Source organism: Theropithecus gelada, chromosome 11, assembly GCF_003255815.1.
Source record: "Theropithecus gelada isolate Dixy chromosome 11, Tgel_1.0, whole genome shotgun sequence".
Lineage (NCBI taxonomy): Eukaryota > Metazoa > Chordata > Mammalia > Primates > Cercopithecidae > Theropithecus > Theropithecus gelada.
Window position 1 is genome coordinate 35,593,999 of NC_037679.1, and position 24,436 is coordinate 35,618,434.

At 37.3% G+C, this 24,436-nt stretch overlaps 1 protein-coding gene across 5 annotated transcripts in view; it reads right to left on the reverse strand.

The window, feature by feature from the left end:
* Positions 1-24,436, reverse strand: part of OSBPL8 (oxysterol binding protein like 8) — a 222,126-nt gene that overhangs the window by 115,586 nt on the left and 82,104 nt on the right. For 3 of the 5 annotated variants that reach the window (XM_025401395.1, XM_025401397.1, XM_025401396.1), the window contains one exon: positions 1,257-1,293. The exons of the other annotated variants lie outside the window; for them this stretch is intronic. In XM_025401395.1, coding sequence (XP_025257180.1) covers positions 1,257-1,293 — 37 coding nt within the window. The remainder of the gene's footprint in view (positions 1-1,256; positions 1,294-24,436) is intronic. 5 annotated transcript variants of the gene reach the window in all.

Sequence of the window (24,436 nt, forward strand, 5' to 3'; positions counted from 1 at the left end):
GCCTGGGTGACAGAGTGAGTCCCCTGTCTCTAAAAAATAAGAATTTAAAAAAAAAAAAAAGGAATTTAGCATATTACTTTAAATCCTCTCTTTTTAGAAAAAAAAAATTACATACATACTATAACCAGTTAGAGTTACAGCAACTGATAAACAGCAACTGATCTAGACTAAAAAAGTTCATAGTTAGAAGAAACCTTTACCATTATCTCATTCAGTTCCTTTCCTAGGTCAATGAAATATAAGTCCCAGAACAGTAAACTGACTTGCAATAATCAGATAATTGTTCAGGAATCAATAATAAAACTTCCTAAATCAATATAATTTCCTATATTATTCATCAATAAAGTTAAAATCTTCATCTAATTTATGATGCAGTAAAATTTTAACTATTTTGTTATACTTGAATGCAACAAACTAACAGTTTCCTTCTATCTTTGAATAATAGTAGAAGGAAGACACACTGGACTAGCAGCCAATTCTAAATTCTTGGATATTTGTGCTGTCTTAGCTTCAGGCTCTCCTCTATAAAATTAATGCTTTATTAGATAATTTTTGAAGTTCCTTTCACCTCAGCAATTATATGACTTTTAATATAAAAACTGCCCCTCTTACTCCCTAGCTAACTATAAAAATTTTTAGGGGCAGGAATCATGTACCTCCATTATGGATGTACATGAATCATGTACATTCATTATGTACATCCAAAAGTTGGCAGTGTCTGCTGCTCCCTGTCCCAAAAAACTCTTGGTAAAATCTGTTGACGTGAATTGGATATAATTTTCAAGGATACATCTTCTAAATCCCTAAGGTAAAACACGTTTCACTTATAAAATACCCAAAGTATAAAACAATTTTCATAATCAAATTATTAAGTAAAAATTCTGACAAACGTGTTTCTCCCATTCCTATGGCAGTGAAATCCTTGTGCTATAACTATGCCTTGTGATAACTGTAGAAAGAAATACTATGAAGAAGAGGTCCCAAATTATGAGTTAGATAATTAAGTAAACAATGCATCTTTAGATAATCAAGATGTAAGTATACAAACACTACCTATGAATCTCAGATGGACAATGAGAACAGATGGGGCACTGGGTACTAAATGACCATTTATATTCTTTACTTTGTATTTCAATTCCTGGAAAGAAAAGTAGAAGACTTAATTCAAAATTGAAACACCATTTGCCTCTCATAATAATTACACATCAAAATATTATCATGTCCCCAAACATGCCGTTCAAGCTTTAGCTACTTACTTGATGGCCCAAGGACATCTTTGCTATCACCAAGAAGCTTTTAAGGCAGGGTAATTGAGCAGCAAACAAATACAGTCCAAATCAGGAAGAAGCAAAATGCATCAGGATGGAAACAGCAGTGAAACAAAAGGACAAGGAAAATAGCATTAGTTTATAAGTAGAAAGCACATGCACATCAATAGTAATAACCGTAATAATTTATAAGAAAATTCCTTTTCCACACACAAAAAAAGATCTTGGATTAAGCAGTATCAAATATTTGTTTTGTTTTTAGAAAATGAAGGTGGTAAGAGACAAATGGATCGTCTAAGTATTTCGTTTTGAAAATTAAGTCAAAAATTACTTTCAATTATAATTCAAGATATGAGTTAGTAAAGGTAAAAATTACACAGAAATTTAAGAGACAGCCAAGTTATGCATTCCTTAAATTTAAGGTGGTTTAAAAACTATATAACACCCATGCACTATTAAAGATTAGTTCTGCATGCCATGAAAGCACGTAACACTACAAGGAGGTTTAGTATGTTTCTTCTACAAAAGAGTGAGGAACATTTATTGAGTACTTGTTACATGCCAAGCATTGTGTGAAGAGCATCTACAGACGCATCAACAAAGTAGAACAAATTTTTTCTCAAATGTCAAAAAAAAACATAGAAACATTAATTAGAAACAAGTTTTATTAAGTCAGACAAAATTTTCTTAGGGCCCAGTACAAATCAAGCATAATATTTCGAGCTACTGGTCTTTGGGAAGTCAGAAGATCCAACCCTTGAATGAAGAACTTGCAGACAACTAAAAGAAACAGGAAAAAGGCTGCTGACCTTCTGTTTAGTAACTATTTTAACATAAATTACTCTAAATGTTGCCTATGGACAAGTGCTTTGGTTCTGGTAGGAACAGAGTTCTCAGCTCTCCTTCACTTTAAATACCAAATACAGTAACATATCAAAACAAATGCAATAACAGAAACAAAAAATTCCCGATAATTACATTATTTGTTGGTCTTAAAGAGGCTTGAGGATCTTAATTGACTGTGACAAAACAAGTTAGCAGTTGTTTGCTTTAGGCTTTTGTGACCTCCTTGAATAAAATCTTGGACCTATTCCTTCCCTAAGTGATGGCTTTTTACAATACCTGAAATGATCTTCTAATGCCTTGAAGGCATTTGCTCTATTCATGTTTGTGCAGTTTCCCATTTAATCTCATTCTTTTGTTTTACATACAAACTAAAGTTGACAAAGTTATATTCTCCTTGGCTCAAGAAATCCTCCAGCCTCCGCCTCCACCTCCCAAAGTGACGGAATTACCGATGTGAGCCACCACACCAGGCCCTAAATCACTTCTAATGAACAGAATACAGCCAAAGTGATGGGATGTCTCTTCTGGGATTAGATTATAAAGAGACTGTGACTTCCATCTTGCATGCAGTTTCTCAGTCTCTTGTAGAAAGATTACCCTGGGGAACCACTGTCACTTCATATGTCAGTCTTGTAGAGAGGCCCACTAGGTGAAAGAACTATGGTGTTAGTGAGGTCGGCCAACACCACTAGGTGAACTTCGAAGCAGATCTCCTACTCCACCCTCCACCCCCAGTCAGTCTTTCTTTTTTGTTTTTTGAGGCAGAGTCTCGCTCTGCTGCCCAGGCTGGAGTGCAGTAGTGTGATCTCGGCTCACTGCAACCTCCGCCTCCCAGGTTCAAGTGATTCTTCTGCCTCAGCCTCCCAGTAGCTGGGTCTACAGGCACGTGCCACCACACCTGGTTAATTTTTGTATTTTTAGTAGAGATGGGGTTTCACCATATTGGCCAGGCCAGTCTCGAACTCCTGACCTTGTGATCCACCCACCTCAGCCTCCCAAAGTGCTGGGATTACAGGCATGAGCCACTGCACCCAGTGTAGTCAGTTTTATTTTGAATAAGATGGGGAACCACTGGATGGTTTTGAGAAGATAATTGACACGGTCTGATTATATTTTAACAGAATCACTCTGATTGCTATGTTGATAACGGACTAGAGAGACAAAGGTATAACCACTTTGGAGGTTACTGCTATAATCTAGGAGAGAGGGTGAATCATGGACCAAAGTGTTAGCAGTGAAGGTGATGAAAAGTAGCTGAGCTCCAAATATATTTTGAAAATAGAGGAAACAAGATTTCTAAATAGACCAAATGTGAGATAAAAGAAAAAAAGGCAGGAACAAAGTAATGTCAAGTGTTGGGGTTTGAGCACCTGGAAGGATGGGACTGCCATTATCTGAGACAGAAAAGATAGTGAGAGCAGCTAGTTTACAGGGAGAAATATAAGGAGCTCACTTTGGGTCAAACTAAGTTTGAAATGCATGCCAGACATTCATCCAAGTGGAAATGTCAAGTAAGCAGTTGGATATACAAATCTGTAAAGGGAAAGGTTCAGGCTGGTAAGAAAAAGATAAATTATGATAAATATGAGAGTTATGATATATGACCTGAATGGCTTAATCACAAGAGATTGGAAAATGCCATAGGATAAAAGAACAGGCCCTAGAAAAACATATATTATAACGAACAACACAACTAAGAATCACACTCAAACACTGCAAATGCAAAGCTGAAACACAATGAAAAATAAACATGGCTTCAGAAACCTTCCTCAAAAGGATATGGATACAAAAGCACTAAACTAGGAGTTAAGCGAAATCATCCTTCCAGAGTTGCTTGTAAGTGATGTCAATGGGAAACAGGATATAAGTAACTGAGGATTACATATCAAATTTACAAAGTAACATATACATCACTGAAGTCTTCTGCACATGGCTAAACTGCCCCATACTAATTTCTTATTCTTACCACTTCGAGGACCTGGGTCAAATTTGTACAGTACCACGTTGTATAACACACGAATAAAAACAATGTGAAATTACTGTTGTGGAACCACTCTACACAATTACCTTGTACAATATTTAAAAAGTAAAATGCTAGGCGTTCTTCTCGGTTTTTGTTAAAGAACCTAAATAAAGCTAGAATCTCAGAGAATCCAAGAACAGCTTCTAAGTTTATTCAGAAAAAGGTCATCATGGGCGCCTTGTAGCCCCAACTACATGGGAGACTGAGGCAGGAGGATTGCTTGAGCCCAGGAGTTCAAGGCTGCAGTGTACCATGATCCATGATCCATGATCGCACCTGTGAATAGCCACCGTACTCCAGCCTGAGCAACATAGTGAGACCCTGTCTCTAAAAAGAAACAGTTTCTCTAATTGACTCTATTTCAGTAACTTATGTTTACCATTATCCCACAGACAATGTCCAGTTATCTCACTAATTTTGTTATATCGATAAGATATATTGGTAACTATATCGATAATAAAAGTTTCAGACATATTACCAAAGTATTTAAAAGCATGAAATATTTATAGCCATTACCCAAATGTTTACTAATTTTAGTCTATAAATCTCAGAAATAGTGCACTATGCAAAAAAATGTAATTGCATTTTATTGTATGTCTAAATATTTGCCACCTCATCTATAATTAGCAGTAAACACACAACCTTTAGGGCCTGGGAAACTTCTCAGTCTCAAACCACGATGGAAGGCCACACTACTAAAGAAGTAATCCCACGCAATCTATAGCTTTGATTCCATTCCCTTTGGCACAGCACTTTCCTCTTAATATACATCATGGCTTGATTTAACTCATCTGACTCATGACAAAGAGCTCATCAAGCACTGATGTAGCTGGTGGCACCTCTTCACCCAATAAAGTTGATCAAGTTGTTACAGTAGCAATTCTGCTGCAGCTGGCTCTGAGAAACTACAATTCAGAAAGAGTATACAAAACATCTGAAGAGTGCTCTATTTAGCATTATTATAAGCCCTTAGAATAAGAAACTTCAGAGAGAGCTATATAGTGCAGCTGAGAACTGTCTGTTCTTTTAACAGGAGTCATCACTCTACACTTAGCTGAATTTTTAATATTCCTGTAATCATCTGCAAAACATACTTGTGCACATTTTACCCCTGAGTTTCATGGGAGAGATTTTAAAGGAGTATTTGTCTCGGAACTACAGCTTTTCACTGTTGGATAAAGAATATGATCTGGCCTACCAAGCAGATATTTAAAAATAACCTAATCGCACTTTTGATCCAACAATTCCCCTTCTAGGAATATTAATAAGGGGATCATACAAAATGTTCAAAAAGATGTGTCCGGCTGGGCGCGGTGGCTCACGCCTGTAATCCCAGGACTTTGGGAGGCTGAGGCAGGCAGATCACGAGGTCAGGAGATCGAGACTTTCCTGGCTAACACGGTGAAACCCCGTCTCTACTAGAAATACAAAAAAATTAGCTGGGTGTGGTGGCGGGCACCTGTACTCCCAGCTACTTGGGAGGTTGAGGCAGGAGAATGGCGTGAACCTGGGAGGTGGAGCTTGCAGTGAGCCGAGATCGTGCCACTGCACTCCAGCCTGGGCAACAGAGCGAGACTCCATCTCAAAAAAAAAAAAAAAAGTGTCCATGGATATTTACCACAACACCATTTACAGTAATCTAAAGAAGTAACCTGTTTTAAATAGGGTAATAAAATACCTTCACACAATGAAACAGCATGAAGTCATTAAAGTTTCTTTTTCCAGCCAGGTGCAGTGGCTCTCACCTGTAATCCCAGCACTTTGGGAGGCCAAGACATGAGGATCACTTGAGGTCAAGAGTTTGAGACCAGTCTGGCCAACATGGTGAAACCCTGCCTCTATTAAAAATACAAAAATTAGCCACGCGTGGTGGTACGCGCCTGTAATCCCAGATACTCTGGAGTCTGAGGCAGGAAAATTGCTTGAACCTGGGTGAAGGTAGCAGTAAGCCGAGATCACACCACTGCACTCGTAGGCGAAAGAGCAAGACTCTGTCCCCCCCCACACACAAAAAAAGTTTATTCTTCACCTACTAAAAAACATGCATTATATATTGGCTTTTAAAGTAGGTTATAAAGAAGCTTGTATGATATGACCCTACCTTTATAAATTTTATTATACACATACAAACTTGGGAAAGATGCCACCAAAATATCAATAGTAGTTAACTTTAGGAGGTAGGATTTTACTTATATTTTTCTGTATTGTTTAAATATGGTACACTAGTATGAATTATTTTTACAGTCAAAAAAACTTACATTTTGGAAAAAATATAAACAGTGTTTAATTGATATTTTTCAATCTACACTAGCTTATTTCTTATTATGACATAATTATCTGTGATTAAGTATAGTGGGAAGTATATTTTAAGAATCCAACTTGAAATCCTAAAAAGATGAAAAAATGTTAACATGTCGCACACAGCACCACATATTACTCACTGTCTCTTGAACTTCAGCAACTTCTGAATATGGCAATATCTAAAAAGAAAACAAATTTTCTCAGGAGTGATTTAATCTCATATACTTAAATCTGAATCTAGAGAGCACCCAGAATTTATCAAATGAATTAAGTGGTGCAATAATCTTTTAAGTAATAGCTATTTTTCAAAATTACTTCTACACTGAAAATTGAATCTTTTTTAAAAAATCTTCTTCTAGGCTGGGCATGGTGGCTAATGCCTGTAATCCCAGTACTTTGGGAGGCTGAGGCAGGCGGATCATTTGAGGCCAGGAGTTCGAGACCAGCCTGGCCAACATGGTGAAATGCCATCTCTACTAAAAATACAAAAAATTAGCCAGGCGTGGTGGTGGGTGCCTGTAATCCCAGCTACTTGGGAGGCTGAGGCAGGAGAATCGCTTGAACCCGGGGGGATGGAGGTTGCAGCAAGCCAAGATTGTGCCATTGCACTCCAGCCTGGACAAGAACAAAAAACCCTGTCTCTAAAAAAAAAAAAAAAAAAAAAAAAAATTCTTTTTTTCATCCTGAGTCATCAGGAAATTACAGTTAATTTGCCAACCTGTGGAGTCTTCTCTGGCATTGGCCTGGTACTTTTTCACACTTTATATCCTTCCTTTATGTATTTAAGTCTATCAGTCTTCTCATGTAAGCCTCTTTTGGTTTCTAAGACTACTCCTCTGCTCTGGCTTCTCTTCTATTTTCCTGCCTCCACACTTAGTCCTCCCAGCCAATAAGTGAATGGCCATTACCAGTGCTCAATCTCAACTATTTGTTGTTCTTCCTCTACCGGCTCTTTTCCTGCAGGTTCCATTGATGCTCAAGGCTCATTTATTACCTATATTCAGATAACTTCCTAGTTTCTTCTTCATACCTAGCATATCTCCAAAACTTCAAAACATTTCTATGTATATGTTTGGACATAAAATGTACATTATTGCATATCCTTCTAGTTCTAAAATTATGTTAACAAAGGAAGGGCTTTACATCTTTGTATCAGGGATAGTAGTCAGCTTTCAGAAACCAGCTTCCATGCTGATTTGCCCATTTTTCTTTCAAACACTCAGGCATAAACCCTTGATTCATCTGAGACATTTCCCCCAATATCGGATTAAATTATTAAATTCTGATTTTTTTGCCTCTATGGTGCCTATTTCACATTCAGTCTTTTTTTTCACTTCCCATTAGTGCCCCCTATGTCAGACCCACATCACCTTATGTGTCAATTTCTGCATCTCCCTTTCAGTAGATGTCCCTGCCTGCAGTCTCAGCCTACTCATTCATTTACTATGCTACATACCAGAATTAAAAAACATGATAAAAACATAGTCCCTACTGCCAAGATCACCACACATAGAAGACAGTATGTATTACGGTTTATTCAACACTAACATAAGTGATCTCCAGTCTACCCAACATTACTGATTCTTCAAGCTATCCCATCATTAGCATGCCACTTAACTTCTTTCTGTGAGGTTTCTTTTTCTCCTTTGTAAATGCACTAATTATTAAACCTTACACATTTCTAGAATTGTTATGAGGCTTAATAGTTTACATGAGTATTCTATATAAATTTGTTTTGAAAATCAGCATATAGACATAAGGCAGAATTACTTATTATTAAAACAAATGAGAAAGACTAAGAAAGGACCCAGAAAAAAGTGATTAATTTACCAACAATTTTCTAGGCAGTCACTCTGGCCTCATTTCTCCTCCACTAAAGAAAATCTGGTGGCACCCTGTTCTTTTAAAAATAAGCCCCCAACACGGATAGTTAAAATATTTTACAATTTGGCCCAACTATCCATCCCACAGAAATAATGATTTTCTACGAGACAGTCTCACATCTCCACTTAACTCAAACTCCACTTAGCTAAAATTCTGCCTAGTAAAACTAATTGTTTAAAGTGATCTGTAATTTTCTCCCTACTTTCTTTTTGCTTCCCTACTCAATAGATTGAAATTTTTATATGTATTTTCTGTCTTTCTCCACTCAAATGTGGGAATTTTTTGGAGTGGGAATTTTGTCTATTTTGTTCACTGCTACATCTCTTAAAACTAGAACAGAGCTTGGCACCATAGCAGACACTCAACAAACCCCTCACTTTGAGAGCTCAAACTGCCAATTCTGCTACCTACGTTCAAGATGAAGTTATTCTCCAACTCTGACTTTCTAATGTGAATTCTTTGATAATTCATAATTATCTCACAGTATTGTCTCTCTTGTTATATAAATAAATAAACAATTCAATTGTTATTTAACTTTTCTCCACCATTATAATGGTCTAGTACAGTGCTGTCACAATAGAACTTTCTACAACGATGGAAACAGTGCATATCTGTAATGTCCAACAGGGTAGCTACTACCTACATGTAGCTATTGAAATCTTGAAATGTGGCTAGTAAAACTAAGGAACAATTTTTAATTTAATTAGGTTAACTTTAAATTAGTAACATGTGGGAAGTGGCTACACTATCAGACAACTCAGGTCTAGCACAGCCTTACCGTTCCCTAGCTCAACCTAACACTGACCACTCCTCTAGCATTTGCCACTGCTGACCACTCCTTTTCTGAAAACTCTACCCCTTCTTAGTTTCCAACCTATTTTCTCTTTCTCCTCCCTCTCTCTGGCTCCCCTACATCCTAGAATCTCTCATTTCCATTCAACATGATTTCCTCATGTGATTCCATTGACTTGATTTTTTAAAGAGCTCAGTTCACCACTAACTCCCCAAATCAGTTTCCTACCTTACCCTCTCCTGAGCTGCAGCCCCTCAAGGCCATTCCAATGATTCTCCTGGTGAATTCATTCTTCTTATATAAAGCATGACATCCTTGATAATGGATTTCCTGACCTCCCACTGCAGGCATAACAAATAGATATTCCATCTGTCTTGTCACTGCTTCCTTCTATTATCAGGTCGGATTGCAGGGGAAGGCCCACAGAGCTCCATGTGTTCCTAGGAACACTGACCCTGTACCTCCACCTTCCTTCACTCACCCTTTCCCACAACCCCGACTGCTTACAGACTAACCACTACTGTCTGCCCAACAGATATGCAAGCTTTACACTTAGTTCTTATTTCTGCCTAGAAAACTTCCTTTAGGATTCTGCTCAAAAGCTACTTCATCAGAATACTTGCATAATATTCCCAGGAAATAGCACTCATCCCCTATTTTGTTACTCTCTCTCCTTCTTACCCTGCTTTATTTTTCATCACAGCAATCATCTTATAACACAGTTCATATTTATATATTTTTTTCTTTCTCTACTCAAATGTTAGCTCCACTAGAGTGGAAATTTTGTCTATTTTGTTCACTGCTATATCCCTTAAAACTAGAACAGAGCCTGGCACCATTGTGGACATTCAACAAATACTGAATGAACAAAGACAAGAAAAGAAAAAAAAAAAAAGAGGCTTAGTGATTACAACCCTAATACCTAGCACAAAGTCTCTGGCCATCTGATAAGCCCAAATTCCATCACTAAGAATCCCCTCATTCTTTTCCTTAAATAGTTCTGTCCTGCATAAAATAACATTGTTACAGATTCACCATCAGTTTTTGGTAATGAAACATGAATTATATTTCTTCTGGCACTGGTAGTCTCTTGCCATGATTCATCCAACCTCCTTTATCAAGATCTTCACATACAAGAGAAGCTCAAAATTAACCAATATGATTTTCACTTGTAACTAATGGCATGCATCTGGTGAGACTGCTGGTGGACTCTGTGGTTCGGAAACCAGAAAAAGTTTACTGCCCACTAAAAGAATTAAAGCCATAACGTTGAGCTTTAACTTCATTAACATTTTCCTCTAAATCTGGCCTAACCAGCCACAGTTGCCTGAAAAGGTTATAAAATAGCACAACCGAAACCATATTATCACATCACAATCATGCCAGGTGATGAGAGAACTGGCTATATGAGCCGACATATACATAAACATTTCAGTGTCTGATGCTTCATCTTATGACCTGTTTCACACATTTCAATTGTCAATCTGAAATAAAAGCTCATCTTACTTGAAATTTCATTTTGGCCAATTCTTTGCATTCTTACATAGAGATATGTGAGCCTACATTCTAGATTAAATCATGACTGAGATCTAAATTAAGACATAAGAGCTGCAAAAAAATACCTTCATGCCTTCTAGATTTCTATTCCATTTCTAACAAATCACTGATTAGTATATCACACTGCATAGCATCAAGCCACGGGCAAGACTGCTAATAATAACATGGAAACGTCAACCCCCCATGACTCATCAATCTACCACACATAAGAATGCAGTTAGCAACTGTTCCTCATGTCTCTGCAACTACATGGTGCCCAAATGTCAAAATATTCAGCCTAGATAAAAAAAGTCAAAATTATTAATAGTTACAGGAAAATAAAGCTTTGGATTAAATAAAATAGATCATGTATCACATATTTTTCAATGTATATAAAAATTATATTAGGTAATGAATATAAAAACCTTAAAAAGATGCTTAAAAGTCTAGGTGTAATATAGATGAGTTTATAACCAAAAAAATAGCCCTTTCTTTCAGTAAGAGAATTCGAATATTTACATTTAGATCCTAGTGCTGTCTACTGTCTAGCTAACTGACTTTATGCAAATTACTCTTTCAGAGCCTTGGTTTCTTCATCTTTTAAAAACAGAGTAACATCTACCTTACAGTATTATAGAAAGGATTAAATGAGGAACTGTACGGAACACCAAGCCTCTGTACACCTCCGCTTGGATACACATCTCAAACTCAGCATGTGGAAAACTGACTTCATCTTTCCTCTCTCTGCCCCTGCTCTTCTTCCTATATTTTCTCCCTTAATGAATGGTACCTCCCACCAAATCACACAACAGAGAAACCTTTAAGTCACTCTAAACTTCTCCTTCACTTTTATTTTCCTCATCTATATTCTCCTCCACTCCTAATATTAAGTCCAGGACAAGGTCCTAAAGTTCTACATAGTCTATCATATTTATCCTTTATTTCTCATGTCCACAGTTACTGCTACTACCTGCCACCTGAATTTCTTATACCTAAGTAGTTTATACTGGTATCACAGAGAGCCTTCTAAAGTTGTTCAACAACATGGTTGAACCACTTCAATGGTTTTGGACTTGGTAGGCTCCCACAGCCTACCAAAACTGGAGAGAAAAACATTTAATCCCATCTTCAAGGCTCTTCGCAATTTTGTCAATCTTACGTCATGCATTCCTCCAAACACCCATGAATCCTACACATCACAAAAGTGACAAACTGATAATTACTTTCACTTCTTCAAACATACCATGTTGTTGAACAATTTACTTGTTACTCTCACAGCTCCTTTTGTCTACAATGCCATTCTCACCTTCACCAGGCAAATACCTAAGTTCCTTTCAACACTCAGGTTAAGCATTACCTCGTCTAAAAACACTTTTTTGATAATGACTTTTCAACTCCACTAAAATAAGTGACTCTTATGATCCCTTCTGCATCGTATATGGTCATCTATAACAGTGTCATCTCATCCAGTATGAATTAATGCTAAACACATTAATGCCCTAAAACTTATAGAAAGAAAATGTAATTCGATATGCAAAGGCCTGAGTTCAAGTCCTGACTCCATCATCTATTTCTTGTATAGCTCAGGAAAAGCTACATAATTTCCCTTTATCTCAGTTTCTGCATCTGTAAAATGAGGATACCACCATCTTAACATCATTTTTAAGATTCTACATGTTTAGTATATGTAAAATTGGTCTTTAGTATCTTCCTGAAACCACACATCCAATCAATCACCAGGTCCTGCTGATTTGCATCTCTAATTCCTTTTACATAATTTCTATTCTGCTGCCACTACCACAGAAGTTTTAATTGCCTTTTATCTAGATTTCACAAGAGCATGCTAACTTATTCCCTGAACTAACCACCTCTATTTCTATGGTTTTCAACCTTAGTTGCACATCGAAATCAACTAACGAACTTTAAAAGGTACTAATATATGCAACTCACCCTCTGAGATTCTAATTCAGTTGAATAGGAATGTAGCTGTGCATCAGTTTTTGAAAACATCCCAGATAAATCTAACGTTCACTTGGTTGCCCCACCAATACTCCACAATTTTGCCATGCTGATATTCCTAAACCACAACTCTGAACAGGCTGGTTCCCTGCTCCAAAATCTTCAAGAATTTGATACTGTGTTAACAACAAAGATCCCAAACAGTAAAAGTAGTATTCAAGGCCTCGTATGATCTGATTCAAAGAGACGCAGTATAGGAAAGTGATTAAAGGTTCACCGCTGGAGTCAAAATGTATCCCAGCTCCGCTGCTTACCAGATGTGTGTCCTTGTCTCTGTATCCTCATAATTCTATCTATCTCAGGGTTATTTTTAAGATTAAATGAGTTTATGGGCAAGGCACTTTGAATAGCTGGTGGCACACAGTGGAAATTTAATAAACATTAATTGTTATTCATTTCTATTAGCTTTATTTTCTACTAATTCCCCTAATGCAGCCAACAGTTTTACCCATAAGACCTAAATAAAATCTGCTCTAAACACAGTATAGGCATGAATCTATGAAGGTACTATGTGTAGAATGTACTTAATGAAGGTAGGTTAGTTTGCTGAATCCAATAAATGTTTAAATAAAATAAAATAAATTTTAAAAACAAAATTTTTAAAAATATTTTGATTTAAAGTCCAACCAAATCTCCACTTGTCTGTCTAGTGACAGTATAATAATGAACGGATTTTTATCCATACCTCAACTTAGTAGGTTTTCATTAACTTGTGACTGCTTCAGAAATCAACTTAAGTTTAATATGGTGAAAACAGTAGCTTTGGAGCAAGAGCAAGCTTAGGATGGGGGGATAAATTTACATACATGCATTTGTGTATGTACACACATACATATATACATAAATTTAATTTTGTGTGTATATGTATAAAAATAATATTAAATTTCTGGAGGGCAGGCAGAGTCTCACTCTGTCGCCCAAGCTGGGGTGCAGTGGCATGATCTTGGCTCACTGCAGCCTCAACCACCAGGGCTCTAGCAATCCTCCTACCTCAGCTTCTTGAGTAGCTGGGACCACAGGCACATGCCACCACGACCGGCTGATTTTTTTTATTATTTGTAGAAACAAGGTCTCGCTACGTTGCCCAGGCTAGTCCTCAACTCCCAGGCTCAAGCAATCCTCCTGCCTCAGCCTCCCAAAGTGCTAGGATTACAGGTGTGAGCCATTGCAACCAGCCCCAAATTAAATTTTATGTCTATAGGTACATATGTACATAGACAAATACATACCTAAATTCATCACCCAATCCTCAAGCTTCTCTTGCTCTGTTGCTGCTATTTTCACCCTATTAAACTTAAGTTGACTTCTGAAGCAGTGACTTCTGAAGCAATCACAACTTAATGAAATCCTACTAAGCTGAGGTATGGATAAAAATCTCTTTATTGTTCTATTGTCACTAGAAAGACAGGTAGAGATTTGGTTGGACTTTTAATCAAATTTTATCTTCACATATCTCCAATATGCTAAAATTTGAATCCTTCACATTTCTTTCTGAGGTTTTATGGGACTCCCATAAATTTTATTTTAATCTTAAATTTAAGATTCTTAACATACACCATTTTAATTAAGAGTTAAATGTGGACCTGTGGGTGTCTAAACTTTAATTATATCCCGCTTATGAGAAGCTCTGGCATGTCTTAAAACTTGAGAGAAAGCAAATGACAATACTTTTAAGAAACTATCATATGTTTAAAAGCTGAGAAGTTGCATTATTTATGGGTACTGAAGGAAATAATAAGTCTTTAAAGCCAGTTCTCCTCCCAAAGTCTAGGTCAGCAAAACAAATAGCTTTGTCTATTCTCCTGTTACATAATTTCACTGTCTACACTGAGTAAAGGACAGCCTGTTTTTTTCAGGTGGTTCCTTAATAGTTCTATTTTTCATTTTTAAACTGTGTATCACATTTGACAAAGATCTTAATATGAATTAACTGTGTAACAGTTCTGCTGTTCTTTTAAATCTCTGGTCCACTTTCAGCCACTCTATACACAGAGAATGCAAAGTCAATAAAGAAGAAGCCAATTGCTTTTGCAAGTGAGAACTGAATTACTAGTGAAGTAACAAGTCCCCACCCCACCCTAGCCCCTGAACCCATCCCTGAAGATGCAGAAAGTGGAATATCATGGATAAAGAAAAGGCCAGGAGAAGGGAACAGGAGGAAGGGTTGGAAGCCAGCCATCTTTCTATGCTCTTTTCTCTCTAATCATTGAACACCTTGTTTTTACTATGAGCACAAAACATGATTTAATTCCATACAGAGGCATTAAACACAGTCCTAAGTAAGCATTTTTGCTTTTAAACTGTGCACGTACACATGCTGTACTGTTACAGTACATATATACCAAATGCAGGCAGAGAGGCCGACTACTGCCTTCCACTGTGCTTTCTCTCAAATGGGCTGTTTACAACTAAGGAGACAGTTTATGGATAAGAAGTGTGCTCAGAACAGAGATACAGAAAAGTTCCCTAAGAAACAGAATATATAAGTAACTGGGGTAACGAGGTGGAAGCTATGATTTTAATAAAAAAGATTCTCCAACCTAAGACATGTATTCTCTAGATTGACCAAAATGGTCAAAAGCTAGTCCCTAGGCTCTTACCTTTCTATGTAGGACAGTATCAGACAAGGCAGTTAATATTCCCAAAGAATATTATTAAGAGAATATAAGCTCATAAACAAAAATAATATTCTAAGGAGCCCAAGTGCTGTGAAAGACAACAAACTGAACAACCTTGGTCAAAGAAAAGAAAATCGGTGAACCAAACTCATCAAAAACTTAATAAACATGTTTAAAAAGATAACGGAGGATATTATAAAACTGAGCATGAACAAGCAAATATTTTTAAAGCTGATAATACTGGGTATAAAAATATAGATAAATAAAATACAGTAGGCTCGAACAGCAAAATGAATATGATCCAATAATAAATTAATAAGCTAGAAGAATAATCAAGGAATTCAAAAAGAAGTCATCAGGAAGAAAAAAGATGGAAAATATACATAAGTTAAGCAAGATTAAAGAATGAAACAGAAGTGCCACATTCAGAAAATAAGAGATGCAAAAGGAAGGCATAAAAGATTTAAATAGTAACAGAATATTAAATTTTAAATAATTTTTAAAACCTACACAGAATGAATACTTTTCTAGAAAAGACTCCCCAAGTCTCACTGCCAGACATACATTCATAAAACCACAGCCTCAACTGTATAAGGAATGGAAGAAAAAGGGAAAAAAACCTATTATTTGCAAATTATATGAATCAGACAAAATATCAAAATTAATGAAAAGTAAGTAGACATTCAACAAATATCTGTTAAATTACCAAATGAGAAAAGAAAGAAACAAAGTCAAAAAACTACTCAAAGGTAGAGGTCCTGTCTCAACACTAAGCAGAGTTATAAAGAAGCCAGAGTTTATCTTGGTATCACTCCCTTATTCTTAAAGGCCCTATCAATTACTTCTTCTACTCTCCCACCCCCAAATCTCATCTTGTTGGTTCCTTTTGTCATATCAGGCAGCTGTCAATTATTCTTTCTTAAAGTGTTAGTTGCCTAAGGCTTAGATGAGCAACTCAAACTTTTGGGTCTCGAGATTCCTTTATACTCTTAGAAACTGTTGAAGACTCCAAAGAGCTATGGTATATGTGGATTATGCCTAGTAATATTTTCCGAATTAAAAAAAAAAAATTAATGGGAAATTTACTAACCACCTCAGCCACATGATCATGGTCAACAGCAAAAATAAGTTATGCTGACAGAATATACCCTTGGTATGACGTGATGAAAACAGCACTTTATCTCTGCGGTCTTCCTTCTCAAAATCCATTAAACTTAGTCTAATCACGAGAAAACATATCAAACAAATTCCAGTTCAGAGATGCTATGTAAAATAACTGACCAGCAGCCCTCAAAACGGTCAAGGTTCATTCAAAACAAAGAAAGTCTGACACACAGTCATAGCCAAGAAGAACATAAGGAAACACGAGAACTAAATGCAATGTGGTATCCGGAACTGGATCCTGGAACATAAAAAGGACATTATGTAAAAACTAAATAATTCTGAATCAAGTATGGATTTCTGTTAATAATGTATCAACATGAGTTCATCAATTATATCAAATGTACCACACTAATATAAGATGTTCTTAATAGGGGAAAGGGGGGTGTACAACATATATGGGAACTCTATTATCTTTACAATTTTTCTGTAAACCTAATACTATTCTAAAACAAAGCTTATTTTACCAAAAATACCTCAGAAAAAATTAAACTAAAAAAAAAAACCTGAAAACAAAAGAATTCACAGCAGGTGCAGTGGCTCACACCTGTAATCCCAGCATTTTGGGAGGCTGAGGAAGGTGGATCACCTGAGGTCAGGAGTTTGGGATCAGCCTGGCCAATACGGTAAAACTCCATCTCTACTAAAAATACAAAACCTAGCCAGGCGTGGTGGTGCACCTATAATCCCAGCTACTCCGGAGGCTGAGGTGGAAGAATTACTTAAACCTGGGAGGCAGAGGCTTCAGTGAGCTGAGGTCGTGCCTCTGCACTCCAGCCTAGGCAACAGAGCAAGACTCCATCTAAAAAAAAAGAATTCACAAGCATACCCTCCAGTAGCCACCAGAGCAATGACATCATGTTTTATGTGGTCTCTGGAAAGTTGTACTGTGCCCTAATGAGGAAAAAAAAGAAAAATAATATCAAATACCATGATATTATCACAAAAAAAAATAATTTTTAGCCCTCACAGGTTTTCTGAAAGGGTCTTAGAGAGTCCCAGAGTCCTGGGAATCCACTTTAAGAACATCTCCAAGAATAATAGAAACACAAAAGATGTGTGGCTGGGATTTCTGCTGTTATATTCTATATGCCACTGGTTATTTCTTTTTCTTTTAAAAAGTTGACACTTTCTCCAACTAGGCTCCCCAAATTTACTACAGAGTCCAGTTATATACCTGAATGATTTTTACATTACTCAAGCCTCTAACAAGAATAACCATCTAATAAGGTAAGAAAAAAAAAAAAAGAAAAATGATATAATGAGATGGAATCTTTAGTACTCACACAATAGGTAATAGTGACCAATATTTTCCCACTTGGGAAGTTCAAACAATTACAAATATTTAAGTACTGCTAACAAAACTTTCAGAAGTTAAAGTAATGGAGATGTAAACAAAGTATAACAGGCCGGGCGCAGTGGCTCACGCCTGTAATCCCACCACTTTGGGAGGCCGAGGTGGGCAGATCAGAAGTTCAGGAAATCGAGACCATCCTGGTTAACAAGGTGAAACCCCATCTCTACCAAAAATGCAAAAAATTAGCCGGGTGTGGTGGCAGGCACCTGCAGTGCCAGCTGCTCGGGAGGCTGAGGCAGGAGAATGGCGTGAACCCAGAAGCACACCACTGCACTCCAGCCTGGGCGACAGAGCGAGACTCTGTCTCAGTATAACAAAGTATACCTATCAAATCATTTTGACCTTTTCTAAATATCTCCCTTTAATAGAAGTTTCAATAAAGCTATAAAGTGGCAAAAGACAAAATACCTAACAAAATGTAGATTGGACTGTACATTTTAAAATAACTAAATGAGTATAATTGGATTGTAACACAAAGGATAAAAGCTTAAGGAGATGGATAACCCCTCTTCCATGTGATACATGCCTGTATCAAAACATATACCCCATAAATATATTTACGCACCACTTGCACACAAAATTTTTTTTAAATTAAAATAAAAATTTTTTTATTGCATTAAAAAAATGTATGTTGATTGGTTTGCTTGCTCAAAAGGTACAGACTAATCATAATCATTCTTTCCAGCCTCCACTTTTTTAACCCAATTAGAATTCTGATGTATACCCCTATTGAACTAACAGACCTAGGCAATGATCATCAATGGTTGCTATTATCACAGAGAGAGAGACAATGAGACATTATGTGCCTCCTGACAGTTATGTACAACACCATTTATACATCATTATCGTCAAAAAAATTTGAACCTCAATCTGTGCAAGCCTCTAATTCTAACAACCAACTTGCAAGAAATGTAAGGGACTGATGAACACCCTAAATATCACCATGAGGGGAAAACTCATATTGTAGAAAACTCCACAGAATAAACTATCTTGTTTTTTCAATAAATTGAAAGGTAAAAATTAAGAACAGATATAGGAAAGATTTAAAAGATTCAAAAAGCCTTGTGACTCACCAACTAAGTCCAACACAACAACCTACTATAAAAAGAATACGAGAAGCCAGGCATGGTGGCTCATGCCTGTAATCCCAGCACTTCGGGAGGCTGAGGCTGGCAGATCCCCTGAGGTCGGGAGTTCAAGATCAGCATAACCAACATGGAGAAACCCTGTCTCTACTAAAAATACAAAAATTAGCCGGGCATGGTGGCGCATGCCTGTAATCCCAGCTACTCGGGAGACTGAGGCCTGGGAGGCAGAGGTTGCACTGAGCCAAGATCGCACCATTGCACTGCAGCCAGGGCAACAAGAGTGAAACTCCGTCTCAAAAAAAAAAAAGAATTTGAGAGAACTAGGGAAGTGTAGGCACTGAATAATTATCTGACTAAAGAGTTATTAATTTTTAGGAATAATGTATTTATGATCAAAGTTTTAAAGTCTTTATATTTTAGAGATATATACAGACAGTAAATATTTATGAATAAAATGATTTACCTAAGATTTGTTAAAAAAAAAAAACTCTGGCTTAGGAAGGTGGGAGTATAGATGAAACAACGTCGACCCAAGTTGATAATTGTTGAAGATGAGTAATGGGAACATTGGGATACATTCTACTACTCCATTTCAGTTCAAGAATAACTTCTATTAACAATCTTGTATGTATGATTAATACAAACTGTTAGAGTTAGCAAGCAGCTGTTGGGAAGATGAAATTATTTTAACATGAGAAAATAAGAATGTAAGTAATAAATTGGTGACTAAAATTTTCAGTTATTTTTACTTTACATAAGGAGATCCCTGCAACCTAAGAATTCTCATTATTTAGGACTTCAGTCTAGCTGGCAACTTCCCAGGTGAGATGCCTGGGCAGACCACAGACTTTGGGTTACCCAGCAACAGGACCCACTTCAAATAGGTTAGGTTACTCCAGAGGTTAATACTGGCTCTGGAGGAAAGAATAACGGCCTCCCAAAGATGTCCACACTCTAATCCCTGGAAGCTGTGAATGTTACCTTCTATAGTAAAAGGGGCTCTGCAGATGTGATTTAGGTTAAGGACCTTGATATAGGGCAGTTAACTGATTTTCTGAGTGGGTTATGTAACTGAGCTCAATGTAATCATAAGTGTCCTCATAAGGAGGAAACAAGAGGGCCTAAATGAGCAGCAGGTTATGTGATAGCAAAAGCCAGAGGTTGAAGTGATACAAGGATCCACGAGCCAAAAAAGATTAATGCATTCTCTAGATACTAGTAAAAGCAAGAAAATGGATTCTTCCCTCAGAGTCTTCAGAAGGAAAACAACACTAACACTTTGCTTTTAGATTTCTGACTTCCAGAACGGCTAAGAAAATAAATTTGTGTTGTTTTGAGCCACTAAATCTGTGGCAATTTGTTATAGTCGCAATAGGATAAGAGCACAGTGACCAACGGTAAAATTTAAAGAAGTGCTATTGTACAACAATACTTTCAGAGGATTAGTAATTGGCATATGAATAAATTATCATTAAATTTGAATGCACCACTGCCTTCGAGGCCAATTATTGGGAAGTTGTACATAAAAAACTACTGTTGTTACAGCCTGGGAAACATAGCGAGACCCTGCATCTATTTAAAATAAATTAGAAATTGGCCAGACAGAGTGGGGCAGGCTTGTAGTCCAAGCTACTCTGGAGGCTGAGGTGGGAGGATCACTTAAGCCCAGGAATTCAAGGCTGTAGTGAGCTAGGATCACACGAGTACGGTCCAGCCTGGGCAACAGAGTAAGACCCTGTCTCTACAAAAAATTTAAAACTAAAAAAAAATGTGAATACTATTGTTAGAAAGATGCTATCACGAACACCACATAATATACTAAAATCAATAATCATAATAATGAAGTTAATCTCATAGTATTTATAACAGGACAAAAATAGCAATATTTAAAAACTGTGACCCACTCAAAATAATACTGTAGCAAAAAGTGGTGTAATTCCATTAATTTGCGTGCACAAGCTCTAAAATGTTGCTACTTTTTATAGATAGCCGGATTTCTTAGAATATGATTTAAGGCTTTGAATAAACTCTAATAACACAGCAATTTTACCTTACGATCACCAAATCTAAATTATCAATAACTCACCCAGTATATAAAAATCAGTTACAGGAAGTTGGATCATCTCTAGGCTCTCCACAAAGACATTCATTGACTATATTCTAAGAATTGCTGAACTAAATCATTTGTGCAGTTCCTTCCACTTCAGAAAGCTTTTGGATTCAAGGTACCCAACCTGAATTAGAATCTTAAAGATTTTCTCAATTGAGAGCCCTTATACACACAAAAAACATTCATACATATTTTTTAAATTGTTGCTCTCTTCTAAAAAACCATTTATAAAATCAATTTTTAATACAATAAAGGATTTTGTCCTCTAATAAAATGTATGAAGCAGTTTCCTTTGCTTCAAGAGAAAAAAGAAATAATACTTCAGAAATACTTCAAAAGATAGGCCGAGCGCAGTGGCTCACACCTGTAATTCCAACACTTTGGGAGGCTGACGCAGGGCGGATCACCTGAGGTCAGGAGTTCAAGACCAGCCTGACCCAAGAGAAAGAAATAAAGGGTATTCAGTTAGGAAAAGAAGAAGTCAAATTGTCCCTGTTGGCAGATGACATGATTGTATATTTAGAAAACCCCATTGTCTCAGCCCAAAATCTCCTTAAGCTGATAAGCAACTTCAGCAAAGTCTCAGGATACAAAATTATGTGCAAAAATCACAAGCATTCTTATACACCAGTAACAGACAAACAGAGAGCCAAATCAGGAATGAACTTCCATTCACAATTGCTTCAAAGAGAATAAAATACCTAGGAATCCAATTTACAAGTGATGTAAAGGACCTCTTCAAGGAGAACTACAAACCACTGCTCAGTGAAATAAAAGAGGACATAAACAAATGGAAGAACATTCCATGCTCATGGATAGGAAGAATCAATATCGTGAAAATGGCCATACTGCCCAAGGTAATTTATAGATTCAATGCCATCCCCATCAAGCTACCAATGAGTTTCTTCACAGAATTGGAAAAAACTGCTTTAAAGTTCTTATGGAACCAAAAAAGAGCCCACATCTCCAAGACAATCCTAAGTCAAAAGAACGAAGCTGGAGGCATCACGCTATCTGACTTCAAACTATACTACAAGGCTACAGTAACCAAAACAGCATGGGACTGGTACCAAAACAGAGATATAGACCAATGGAACAGAACAGAGACCTCAGAAATAATACCACACATCTACAGCCATCTGATCTTTGATAAACCTGAGAAAAACAAGAAATGGGGAAAGGATTCCCTATTTAATAAGTGGTGCTGGGATAATTGGCTAGCCGTAAGTAGAAAGCTGAAACTGGATCCTTTCCTTACTCCTTATATGAAAATTAATTCAAGATGGATTAGAGACTTAAATGTTAGACCTCATACCATAAAAACCCTACAAGAAAACCTAGGTGATGCCATTCAGGACATAGGCATGGGCAAGGACTTCATGTCTAAAACACCAAAAGCAACGGCAACAAAAGCCAAAATTGACAAATGGGATCTCATTAAACTAAAGAGCTTCTGCACAGCAAAAGAAACTATCATCAGAGTGAACAGGCAACCTACAGAATGGGAGAAAATTTTTGCAATCTACTCATCAGACAAAGGGCTAATATCCAGAACCTACAAAGAACTCAAACAAATTTACAAGAAAAAAACAAACAACCCCATCAAAAAGTGGGCAAAGGATATGAATAGACATTTCTCAAAAGAGGACATTCATACAGCCAACAGACACATGAAAAAATGCTCATCATCACTGGTCATCAGAGAAATGCAAATCAAAACCACAATGAGATACCATCTCACACCAGTTAGAATGGCAATCATTAAAAAGTCAGGGAACAACAGGTGCTGGAGAGGATGTGGAGAAATAGGAACACTTTTACACTGTTGGTGGGATTGTAAACTAGTTCAACCATTATGGAAAACAGTATGGTGATTCCTCAAGGATCTAGAACTAGAAGTACCATATGACCCAGCCATCCCATTACTGGGTTTATACCCAAAGGATTATAAATCATGCTGCTATAAAGACACATGCACACGTATGTTTATTGCGGCACTATTCACAATAGCAAAGACTTGGAATCAACCCAAATGTCCATCATTGACAGACTGGATTAAGAAAATGTGGCACATATACACCATGGAATACTATGCAGCCATAAAAAAGGATGAGTTTGTGTCCTTTGTAGGGACATGGATGCAGCTGGAAACCATCATTCTCAGCAAACTATCGCAAGAACAGAAAACCAAACACCGCATGTTCTCACTCATAGGTGGGAACTGAACAATGAGATCACTTGGATGCGGGAAGGGGAACATCACACACCGGCGCCTATCACGGGGAGGGGGGAGGGGGGAGGGATTGCACTGGGAGTTATACCTGATGTAAATGACGAGTTGATGGATGCTGACGAGTTGATGGGTGCAGCACACCAACATGGCACAAGTATACATATGTAACAAACCTGCACGTTATGCACATGTACCCTAGAACTTAAAGTATAATAAAAAAAAAAAAAAAGACCAGCCTGACCAACATGGAGAAACCCCGTCTCTACTTAAAATACAAAATTAGTCAGTTGTGGTGGTTCATGCCTGTAATCCCAGATACTTGGGAGACTGGGGCAGGAGAATTGCTTGAACCCAGGAGGAAGAGGTTGCAGTGGGCCAAGATCGCGCCATTGGACTGCAGCCTGGGCAACAAGAGCAAAACTCTGTCTCAAAAAAAAAAAAAAAAAAAGATAGAGTGACTATCCTTAAGCTGAGGAACATATTCAATTTTCTTTAATCTAGAAAGGTATTTCACTTCTTTAGTCTACCTCAATCTAGTCATAAGAATTTGACTCTTTAAAGCATTTTGAGTAGTTAATTTCTAGAATGAAAACTGTAAATTTTCAAAAGACAGTTTAAACCATATATTAAAAAGTATTCTCATGTTCTGTGGCATACAAGTACCACATATAGAAACACAGATTTAATCTATACTTTTTAGTACCTGCCATCTAAGGCAAACAGCACTGCCAGAAAAATAGAACCATATGCAACTAGAAAACTAGAATAACAAGTGAGCAAATGTGTTTTAAAAATATATAGTATTGGGGCGGGCACAGTGGCTCATGCCGGTAATCCCAGCACTTTGGGAGGCCGAGGCGGGTGGTGGGAGGCTGAGGTGGGTGGATCACGAGGTCAGGAGTTCAAGACCAGCCTGGCCAATATGGTGAAACCCCATCTCTACTAAAAATACAAAAATTAGCTGGGCATGGTGGCGCTCGCCTGCAGTCCTAGCTACTCAGGAGGCTGAGGCAGAAGAATCGCTTGAACCCGGGAGGCAGAGTTTGCAGTGAGCCAAGATTGTGCCACTGCACTCCAGCCTGGGTGACAGAGCGAGACTATCTCAAAAAAATATATATAGTATTGGCTGGCCACAGTGGCTCACGCCTGTAATCCTACCACTTTGGGAGGCCAAGGCGGATGGATCGCCTGAGGTCAGG